The 11,894-nt window shown below is 41.3% G+C and overlaps 1 protein-coding gene across 1 annotated transcript; it reads left to right on the top strand.

Moving 5' to 3' along the window:
- Positions 1 to 5,817: 5,817 nt before the first annotated feature.
- Positions 5,818 to 6,558, top strand: LOC117814108 (the record flags this gene model as incomplete). Its single annotated transcript, XM_034685233.1, has 1 exon — positions 5,818 to 6,558. A coding segment is annotated over one exon (741 nt), but the record flags the coding sequence as incomplete, so codon positions are not given.
- Positions 6,559 to 11,894: the final 5,336 nt, after the last annotated feature.

Below are 11,894 nucleotides of genomic sequence, written 5' to 3' on the forward strand. Positions count from 1 at the left end.
TTTTTATTTCTTTATTTAACCATATATTTATAATTTTTGTGTGTGCGTCATGTCTCAATAGATGTTTTTGTTTAATTATCTGTGTTCATTGAAGATCTACTGCTGTGGGAAGAGGGAGTAGGACATGTTTGTTTTTGTCTGTGACTGTCCTATGTTACTGTTGTTGTTGTTCTCAATGTAAATGTTTCTTGTGACTATATCACAAAAAAAAGACTGATCAAAAAATTAATTATAATTTAAGTAATATAAATTCTTAAGAGCTCTGCAAGGCACAACAAAACTCGGTAAAATCAGCTGGATTAAAGAACAAAAAGACCCTCCACAAGCTCTGAGAGGTCGTACGTTTGAATTGCAAAATAGATGTATACCCATAGACTGTATAAATAATGGATGTGGTATCCAGGACGTCACCCTTCTGTTCCTGAGCGCTGTTTTACAATGTTATAATGTTACAATGTCATTTAGCAGACACTTTTATCCAAAGCGACGTACATACGAGAACAAGAACAACACAAGCTAAGATCTAGACAAGAGGAAACAAGATCAGTAAGAGGAACAAAGAGCTTCAAGTCAATTTGGGTGCAGGTACTGCCAAGCAGTGTAAAGACAATGCACAAAAGTAAGTAAGGAACATCTACAATGAAGCGACCAAACCATTTAAGACCTTCCATTATCATCATCAACAATTAACATCACCACAATAATGACCAAAGTACCAAGTGCTGGGTCACTCCAGACCTGAACACAGAGTCCCAGAGTAGAGCAGGACAGTGTGAGTCAACTGTAGCTGGAAGACATGATCTGCCACTGAGGACAACAGTGGAGAACAGTCTAGCTAAGTGCATAGTGCTTCCTAAAGAGCTGGGTCTTTAGCTGTCTTTGGAAAGTAGAGAGGGACTCTGCAGATCGAATGGGTTTTTTAAAGCCAATCGTCGGCGGCAGCCATATTGGAAATGCTGAACTCATCCAAAAGAGTGTGACGTAAAGAGGTGGGGTTTGAGCCTCCTAGCCAACAGTAATGTGTTCCTGCCTGTCAATCAAGTCAGTCATGTCCTTATTTGGGCAAAACCTGTAATCTTAATATCTTCAGAACCGTCACGTTAGAGATCAATTCACCCTGTCTCTACGTGTCCTTCACTTCAAATTAGGGGACTAAGGATTTGCTTAGCTGAATCTGATTCATCAGATTTTGCCCATAGTGGATGAATAGTGGAATGTTTGTTGTTTTTCCTTATTGACCCAAAGTCTGCATGATGGTGACCGCATGACAATATTACACATAACCCTTTACAATTAAGAGACTCATAGCTTAAAGTAAAAGGGACAACAGAACATTATAAGTATAAAACTTAGATTTTTTAAATCTATATTGCAAAAACAACGAGGTGATGAAGGAGAGAAAACTCAAATAAGGCCACCATCAGTTAAACATGGAACAACGCTCCACTATAGAGCAAGGAATCAGGAGATATTTAAACAGTGTTCACACAGCAGAGAGCAGCACTGCAGAGGGTAGTCTGTCCAACTTAAGGCTTAACATTTGTATAATGTTCAAAATCAAACCTGAACCAGCTAAAGGGTTTTTAAATCTCTTAACAGAACCTTTTAAAACAGTCTTTCATCTCGTCTTTGTCTGCGTGAGTCTTTTCAAACTGCACGTGAGGAAAACCATCGTGTGTACGGGCAGGAGTGCGCTCCTGTCTTTGTTGACTGTAAATCCTGTCTTTGAGAATATCATCTCTGATGGTGTGGAGGTGGATGGGATGCTGTGGATTGTTTTTGAGGCTTCAGACAGCTTTGGGTATCCCTCCTGGTTCTTTTGGCCCCGTACAGTTTTTGTGTGGTCCGGTAATCCTTGATCTCACAGCCCTCTTCATGAAGCTGCTCCTCATCTTCATCACTAGTTTTTAGGATCAACTGAAGTTTTATTTCCTGACATTTTGAGCTGCCATGAACGTAGAAAGATTTAAAGGCTAGCTGAGGTACGTCTGCTCCACAGGTCCTGCTAAATGGGAGAGTCCACCTTTAATTACCAGGGGAGATTTAATTACCACTTTAAGGAGATTTAACACTTCAAGAGCTGTTCTCAGAATTACATTAAATAAGTCTATATTTATATCAAAATAGGATATATGAGACACTATTTTTACAGGAAACAGGAAAATAATGTAAAATTAGACATTGAGCACCCCCATGGTTTGAATGGAATGATCCACATTTCATATGCAAATATTCGACTATGAGATTGGTAGTCGACTAAGGCTCGTTAGAACCAATCGTCCAATATTCGACTATTTGGGGTCACCCCTAGTTCAGATACGCGTCTACTTCCAGTTTTCTCTGAACCTCCAGCTGACAGAGCGTGCAGCTTCTCTCACAGCCGTATTTTCCAGGTCAGACATGCTAACAGTAATTTGAGTCGCTTGAGTAAGCCCGTAGTTATTTTACAGAACTCTAAAGTCACTACACTTCGCACATGCTGTGAACATCCTCCCTGCGGCACGGAGAGTATTTCTTTTTTAGAAACACACGTGGCGAGGAGGGGGACAGAAAGCTCTGTGGATGAAGCCGTGATAGAAGCAGAGTCAGTGTAGCATCGCGGTGACACTGAGCCAATGACACCGAGCAGACCGAGCTCCCACAATGCATCAGCTGTCCTCAAATATCAATTTTGCACTTGACTTCACACGGCTGGTTCCCTATCGAGGGCTCCTCCGGCTCGTTCCATCCATTTGTCATTAGTAGATCATCAGCAGGGGCCGAAACACACACCAACACACTGACACACACTCCTGGGTACACTGTATTAACCACAGGCAGTCCTCTCTGCAGCCGTGTGTGTGTGTGTGTGTGTGTGTGTGTTTGTGTGTGTGTGTGGTGTGTGTGTGTGTGTGCTGCCACAGACACACACGTCTGCAAACAAGTTATCAAACTGCTCTCCAGAAAAAGGTGAAACACGTTCTCACAGACGACGAGGCAGACGCATAACACCGGGCAGAGACTCAGGACTAAACCTGAGCACTGCAAAAACTCAGAATCTTACAAAGTGAAATGATCTCATGTTTAGTCTAAATGTCTTCTCCCACTTGATTTAAGATAAATTTACTTAACAAGTGACCTTTGAGAAAGATAGAGGGACTTCTTGAAATGATCTTGTTTTGAGTTTTAATTTAGAAGAAAGAAGGTTTATTTAACATTTCAGACATTTTTCAAGCTGGGATCTTATTTGTAGAAGACAGATAATCTGGATTTAAGTAAATGACTTTTATTGGAGAATCTATCAGAAAACAGCTCCATTGATAAAAGAAAGAAAGAATGAAATACAGAGAGACAGAAAGAGGGAATGAAATAAAGAAGAAAAAATAGAGAAGGGATGAAATAAAGAAAGAAAGGATGAAAGAAAGAAAGAGGGACAGCAGGAAAGAAAGAATGATAGAGAGAAGGAAAGAAAGAAAGAATGAAAGAAAGAAGGAAAGAAAGAAGGAAAGAAAGAAAGAAAGAAGGAAAGAAAGAAAGAAGAAAGAAAGAAAGAAAGAAAGAAGGAAAGAAAGACAGAAAGAAAGACAGAAAGAAAGAAGGAAAGAATTAAAGAAAGAAGGAAAGAAAGAAAGAAGGAAAGAAAGAAAGAAAGAATGAAAGAAGGAAAGAAAGAAGGAAAGAAAGAAAGAAAGAAAGAAGGAAAGAAAGAATGAAAGAAAGAAAGAAAGAAAGAAGGAAAGAAAGAAAGAAAAGAATGAAAGAAAGAAAGAAAGAAAGAAAGAAAGAAGGAAAGAAAGAATGAAAGAAAGAAAGAAAGAAAGAAAGAAAAGAAAGAATGAAAGAAAGAAAGAAAGAAAGAAGGAAAGAAAGAAAGAAAGAAAGAAAGAAAGAAAGAAAGAAAGAAAGAAGGAAAGAAGAAAGAAAGAAAGAAAGAAGAAAAGAAGAAAAAAAGAAAGAAAGAAAGAAGAAAGAAGAAAGAAAGAAAGAAAGAAAGAAAGAAAGAAAGAAAGAAGGAAAGAAGAAAGAAAGAAAGAAAGAAGAAAGAAAGGATGAAAGAAAGAAAGAGGGACAGCAGGAAAGAAAGAATGATAGAAAGAAAGAAAGACAGAAAGAAAGAAAGAAAGACAGAAAGAAGAAAGACAGAAAGAAAGAAAGAAAGAAGGAGAGAAAGAAGGAAAGAAGAAAGAAAGAAAGAAAGAAAGAAAGAAACAAGGAAAGAAAGAAAGAAAGAAGGAAAGACAGAAAGAAAGACAGAAAGAAATAAAGAAAGAAAGAAATAAAGAAAGAAGGAAAGACAGAAAGAAAGAAAGAACGAAACAAGAAAGAAGAAAGAAAGAAAGAAAGAAGGAAAGAAAGAAAGACAGACAGAAAGAAAGAAAGAAAGAAGGAAAGACAGAAAGAAAGAAAGAAAGACAGAAAGAAAGAAAGAAAGAAAGAAGAAAGAAGAAAGAAAGAAAGAAAGAAAGAAAGAATGATAGAAGGAAAGAAAAGTTGTTTTTAAGGGTTGGTTATTCTGTCTTATTTCAGGAAATCTTACCAAGCAAAGTTTCACTTGTTCTATTTTTTTTTAGCTTATTTGAAGGTAAAAGTTTCTAAAATAAGTTTTTTTTTCTTGTTTTTGAAGGGGCTCTTTTTCCAGTGTATGCACCGAGACAGAGATGTGCACGCACCTTATTTCCCTCACAGAACTCAATCTTTGAGGACGTAAATGCACAAACTGGAGGCTGAATGCAAACAAGAGGCAGAAAAGAACAATTCACTGTGTTGACATTAGGAAGCTGGGATGCAGCCGTTACATAAAGAGGCTGTATTCACGGTAAGCTTTGTTGTATGCAGACGACTAAATGTTGTTTGTGACAGTCGGCTCAGCAACAAAAGAAGAGATGAGAACAGAAACAAGAAGTCAAACAAGAACACTCGGTATAGATGAAGACATAAAGATTGCTCAGTGTCAGGTCAGGATATTTTAGTTTCACTGCTTTAGGATTGATCAGTGACTAACGGACAAATTCCACCAGATCTGATAGGTTTCTATTCTAGTCAATGTGTTAACTTCCACTGGATCCACTCCGTTGCATTCCTGCTGCCTCTCTATTTTTCCCAGATGCCGGACCACGACGCATCAATCTCAACAGAGCAGATGGAGCAGGACAGGAAGTCAGGTTTCACCAAAACAAAATGAAAACATCCGGTTAATTTTCAGAATAAAACACTCTGTGTTATCACCAGATCGTATTTCACTTAACTACAACAACAAACCAAAGTCATGATGAGTGGAGCCAGGCCTGGAGTCAACAGGTCAGAGGTTTTCAGAGGACCAGAAAGACAACATGGATGAGGAGAGGAGGAGGAGGAGAATCCTTGATTCAGGGATTACAGCAGGAAAACCTGGGTCACATGACTCCAGGGACAAGTCATACTTTTTCTCAGATTCTAAGATTAAAAATCAGATTTCTGGGTTTCTTGATATTTCTTGTTAAAAGTCAGAATTTAATCTTTTTCTCAGATTTCTAAATTGAAGTCTGAATTCCGACTTTTTGCAGCAGGTTTTTCGATACATTTCTGATTAAATTCTGATTTTAAACTTTTTTCTCAGAATTCAACTTTTTTCAGATTCTAAGTTTAAAAATCTGAATTTTCACATTTTTTTCTCAATTTCTTTTTCAAAGTCAGACATCAGAATTTATTTATTTTTCCTAAAATGATTAGAGTCTGAATGCTGACTTTTCTTCTCAGATTTGTGGAATAAAGGGAGAAATCATACTTGTATTAAAATATTTCACTTAACTACAACAACAAACCAAAGTCATGATGAGCGGAGCCAGGCCTGGAGTCAACAGCTTTTTCTTACTGCTAAACTCAGGAAAAACTGAAGTGATTGTTATCGGCCCCAAACACCTCAGAGAGACTTTTTCTAATAATATAAGTACCTTAGACGGCATTAGTCTGGCATCCAGCACCTCGGCTAGGAATCTAGGAGTCCTATTTGATCAAGATTTATCCTTCAATTCCCAAATTCAGCAAATCTCAAGGTCAGCCTATTTTCACTTGCGCAATATTTCTAAAATTAGACACTTCCTATCTCAGAGCGACGCAGAAAAACTAGTCCATGCATTTGTTACCTCCAGGTTAGATTACTGTAACTCCCTCTTATCAGGCTGCCCCAATAAGTCTCTAAAGATTCTTCAGCTAGTTCAAAACGCCGCAGCTCGAGTATTGACTAGAACTAGGAAGAGGGAGCACATTTCTCCAGTGTTAGCTTCTCTACACTGGCTCCCAATAAAATGTAGAATAGAATTTAAAATCCTTCTTTTAACCTACAAAGCCCTTAAAAATCAGACACCCTCGTATCTTAAAGAGCTCATAGTGCCCTATAACCCCTCTAGAACTCTACGCTCCCAACATGCAGGCTTGCTAGTTGTACCTAAAATCTCTAAAAGTAGTGTGGGAGGTAGAACCTTCAGTTATCAGGCCCCTCTCCTTTGGAATCATCTACCAGTCAGGGTCCGGGAGGCAGACACCCTCTCCACTTTTAAGAGTAGACTTAAAACTTTCCTTTTTGACAAAGCTTATAGTTAGAGCTGGATCAGGCTTGGACCAGCTTTTGTCATGCTGCTATAGGCCTAGACTGCCGGGGGAACTGGCACACTGACACACTGGGATCCTAGCTCACCTTCTTCCCCCCAACCCCCTCATCACTTACTTTAACTCTGCCTGTCCCATTAAAGTTACTAACCATAGACCTTTCTGGAGTCCCTGAGCTCCATTGTCTCGTAGATTCCTCTGAGCTGCCGTAGACGTCCTCCTGCTGCGGACGATCTGGACTCCAGCTGATACGGACGTGCTGGACTCCAGCGGCAACAGCTTCTACGACTCGTCTCATCACTATCACCTCTCTCTCTTACTCCCCTCTATCTGTCTTTCCAGACCCAACTCGGTCGAGGCATGATGTCTGTCTAACATGAGTCTGGTTCTGCCTGAGGTTTCTGCCAGTTAAAAGGAAGTTTTTCCTCACCACTGTAACTAGCTAAATACTGCGATGTGCAATGCTCATGATGGATTAAGGTGGGGTCAGACTGAGTCTTACCCTGTCTTGAAGTTGGGTCTCTGTTCATAATTTGACATAGAGTGGTCTAGACCTCCTATGTTTGTAAAAGCGTCTTGAGATAACGTTTGTTGTGATTTGGCGCTATACAAATAAAGATTGATTGATTGATTGATTGAACAGGTCAGAGGTTTTCAGAGGACCAGAAAGACAACATGGATGAGGAGAGGAGGAGGAGGAGAATCCTTGATTCAGGGATTACCACGGGAAAACCTCGGTCACATGACTCCAGCTGTCTGGCGGTCCTGATCCGTGCTGCGGTCTGAAACTGCAAACGGTGGAAGTTGAGCACGGAGCCGAACCACAGAGGATCTGGTGTAAGCCGGTGTCTCTGAGCGCCCCTGCAGGTCTGGAATGGTAGAAGTCTTCATGTAAACTAATGTTGTTTTCAGGTTTCAGGAAAATAACTCCTGGGGTTACAGCCACCCAAGTTCCTGCTATCCTACCCAGCACCACTGTATGCTTGCTTTCTTAAAGCTCCTCTGAGGAGTTTTAGCTAGTAACGATACAGATACACCCTCTTAAAACAGCCTTTGTTTAGATTTTGCACTGCTAAGAGTTTTTGTGGGTGATACATCTGACTGTACAGTAGTGTTGTAATACTTGAGACCGGTCTTGGTCTCGAGACCGCTTATTTAAGGTCTCAGTCTTGTCTCGGAATTGAAAGTATTTTAACTTGGTCTTGTCTTGGTCTCGAACTGGGCGGACTCCCTATTTTATATATCAAGACCGGTCGAGACCACCACTGATGCACTCTGTGTCCCTGTCTACTGTGATAAGAGAGGAAGCGCCGGTCTTGCCCTGCCTTGGTCTTGACTCGGTCTCGATCCCTAAATGTCTTGGTCTTGTCTTGGTCTCAGTGCACTCTGGTCTCGGTTAATGTGGTCTTGACTACAACACTACTGTACAGTATAGGACTAAATCAGTAAAGAACGAAGAGGTACCGTTTTGTCCACAGGGGGCGCCAGAATCAACACAAACTGAAAGTTCCTCACTGGAGCTTTAAAAAAAGTTTCACTGTCAACAATAAAACAGACGCTGTTTGCAGGTGGAGCTGCGGCTCAGTGGTACAGCGGGTCGTCTCTCAGTTGAAGGTTAGCTGGTTTGCATCCCCAGCTGCTGCAGTCTTCATGTCAGAGTGTCCTTGGGCAAGACACTGAACCCAGAATTGCTCCCTGTGGCATCGCTGGCGGAGTGTGAATGGGACGATTTAGCACTAATGGGCACTGTAGCAGCCTCTGCCATCAGTGTGTGTGTGTGTGAGTGTGTGTGTGTGTGTGAATGTGACATGTAATGTAAAAGTGCTTTGAGTGCTCCTGAGGCTAGAGGAGTCCTGTAGGAGTGCAGTGCGTTTATTATTTCACCATTTAATTGGTAACAAATGACGTACACTTTGACATATGCCCAGTATTCCTCTGGGTGTTCACCGTCTCGTCTTCCAGCTGCAGAGATGAGATGACTGTGAGATTCCTGAGTGCATATGGTTTGCAAACATTGAACAAAACAGGTGTTACTCCAGTTTAAGCTATTAAACATTTAGAAAAACAAGCACAAATGTATGCAAAGCCATCCCAAAGAGAACAACTGATGCAACACCCGCTCAGGTTTCACCAACATCACATAAACATCAGATCACAGCTTCTATCTTTGGCCACGCGGGCTCCTGTGGAGCTGAGGATGATCACGAGGGACTCACAGATGCACTCAGAAGATCATACGTTGGCTGTTGAATTCGACATCTATTAATTAAAATGCTCCACAGAGTCCGGTGATGACAGCGGTGCGTCTCTGGGGGACGCAGCAGAGTGTGTTTGAAGAGGCTGCTTCCTACGCTGGTGGGCAATTTGTCCGCCAACGCAGGTCGGCCACGTGTGTGAGCCTTCATGGATGCTGTGTTCGAGTCACAGAGAGACATCAACAGTGCAATGCAGACTTTGACTGTGAAGTTAAATTTTTACAAAGGCTGGGAAACCTTTTTTAAAGTGTGATGAATCATGATTCATCACACTTTAACTGCATGTTTGAAATTCCATCATTTTGCATCTGAAAACAGTTTTTAAGTCATTTTAACAAAGTAGAGGAATAAGTCTGAATGTTTTGGTTTGGGAATCAGATGAATGAAATGACATTCATTTTAGATCTTGACTTTTAGATTTATTATTCAAATAACTGCTGCACCAGTGTGAACTGAAACCATGACTTACAGCCGATCCATCCGATCCATCTAAGTACCAGATCTGATAGGTTTCTATTCCAGTCTATGCGTTAACTTCCACTGGATCCACTACATTGCGTTCCAGCTGCGTCTCTGATCCGGCAGGTCGGAGTCCTCCGGATCAGATACACAAGACTTCTATTTTTCCCTGATGCCGGAGCGCGACGCATCAATCTCAACAGAGCAGATGGAGCGGGACAGGAAGTCAGGTTTCACCAAAACAAAATGAAAACATCCGGTTAATTTTCAGAATAAAACACTCTGTGTTATCACCAGATCGTATTTCACTTAACTACAACAACAAACCAAAGTCATGATGAGCGGAGCCAGGCCTGGAGTCAACAGGTCAGAGGTTTTCAGAGGACCAGAAAGACAACATGGATGAGGAGAGGAGGAGGAGGAGAATCCTTGATTCAGGGATTACAGCAGGGAAACCTCGGTCACATGACTCCAGCTGTCCGGAGGTCCTGCTCCGTGCTGCGTTCTGAAAACGCAGGACGAGAGATCCCGGACACGGATCTGGCAGAAGTCTGGTGTTAAGGTTCCAAAGGCAGGCCTGCATTCTAGGAATGTAATGTTCTAGAGGGGTGATGGGGTACCCCAAGATATGATGGTGCTTGACCAATAGAAGGAGCAGTGATGTGTTTTCCAACAACAAACCAAAGTCATGATGAGCGGAGCCAGGCCTGGAGTCAACAGGTCAGAGGTTTTCAGAGGACCAGAAAGACAACATGGATGAGGAGAGGAGGGGGAGGAGAATCCTTGACTCAGTGATTACTGTGGGGAAAACCTCGGTCACATGACTCCAGCTGTCCGGTGGTCCTGTTCTGTGCTGTTATTCCAAGATAATGTTGTTACTTACTGACGTCTTCCCCAAGCTGCAGAACAACAAGCTGCAGTTCCTCTGGTGGCCACTTGAGGCTGGCTCCAAAAGTGAGTGAGTTCCATAAGAACTCCATGTTAGAGTGCCAAACTTTACAGCAGATTTAAACATGTTCACAAGGTCTCTGTAGATTGTTCCTCTATTCATGACAACTTGAAACAGGGCTGCATTTTTGTACGAAGGAATTATTTGATTTGTAGTCGAGCTTTTTTAAAGTTAAAAATGACATGTCATGCAAAATGGACTTTTTAATGGTCAGTGGTTTCAGTGTTTTTCATACGTCACGACGCCATCCGGTCTGTAACAGGAAGTCAGAGCTCGTAGCTTGTTCAGCCCATAGACTGTATAAAATACAACTCAACCCCTCCTCCGTTTTTCATTCCCTGCACACATGTGTGCTAACAAGGAGCTTAGGAGGGAGGCATGCTAGTTGTAGGCTGTCTTAATAAACACAAAGGTCGCTTTTACTCCCCACGTCTGCAGATTTGAAGATCTAGTGGATGATTTTTATTTATCATGGATAAGTGCTAGCGCTAGTTAGCATAGCCACATAGCTACATGTTCGTCGTAGCTGTGTACCAAGACACACGTCGACATACTGACAAATAAAACAACAAGAAACACTAAATCTGTGACCAATCCTTCAGAAAGGTCCTGCTGCAGGCGCCTCTCCGTCAGGATCAGATTCTGGATCAGATTCAGAGGGTTGAAGTAACGCGGGTCTGTGAGCAGCCGTGTATATTCAGCCAACATGTAAACATTAGATCAACGTGCTGGACAGCCGAGGCCACACCCACTTCCTGAGGGGGCGTGGTCAGAGAGAAAACAGACTGTTCTGAGGAGGGCTGAAAAAGAGGGGTTCACAGGCAGATCAAAATCTGATTTCAAAGGGTTTAACTTTAAAGACATGTTTTGGGGACCTCTTAGACCAATATATGTTGATGAAAAAAACTGGATATGTCACCTTTAAGGGGCAAGGATTGGCTGGAATTACCTGTTTGACGTCCGATTTCTCTTCTCCAGCTCCGCTCTCTCTCCTTCCACCTAAAAACAAACCTCAGGGCAAAACTGAGGCTTCACAGACAGCAGTTAATCAACCAATGGGTGCTCTCTCTGTGTCAAATTTACATCGTATTTTCTTCAGAAGCCGTCTCAAAAGGATTCTACATTAAGTCCAGATTTTTTGGTTTTAGATTGGCTTGGCGAGTCGGTCAGAGTCTATCTGTGAGCTCTTGGAGAGATTGTTAGGTTGTGCAACTGGCTGAAAATGTAAGCTCATATTGTTGGTGTTTTCACTGTTGATTTAAATGATTATTGTACAGATTTTAAAGCCATACCCAACTCTCCTGCTGAACTGCTTTACTTACAAAATCTGATCTTTGGCTACCCTGGCTCGTTTAAGAGTTTTTAAGCTACTTATTGTCAGCCTTGATGTCTTAAGTGACTTATTTGTTTTTGATTGGTTCAGTTGGTTCTTTTTCACATTTGTTGGACTTCTTCTTTTGTGCATGCTAACCTCTCTTTATCAGGTACTTAAGCACCAACATGATGTCCTTCTTTTTCAAGCTACTCACAGCTTCCTCTTCGAAAAGGCCAGCATTGTGATATGGATAATTACTATTTCTGTATTATACATTAATGCAAGGAAAATATAAGTAGAATGTTTTTGGTATTAATCTTAGTTAGCTATAATGTCTTGGTTTAGTTTTCTA

This window comes from Notolabrus celidotus, chromosome 6 (genome assembly GCF_009762535.1).
Source record: "Notolabrus celidotus isolate fNotCel1 chromosome 6, fNotCel1.pri, whole genome shotgun sequence".
NCBI classification, from domain to species: domain Eukaryota; kingdom Metazoa; phylum Chordata; class Actinopteri; order Labriformes; family Labridae; genus Notolabrus; species Notolabrus celidotus.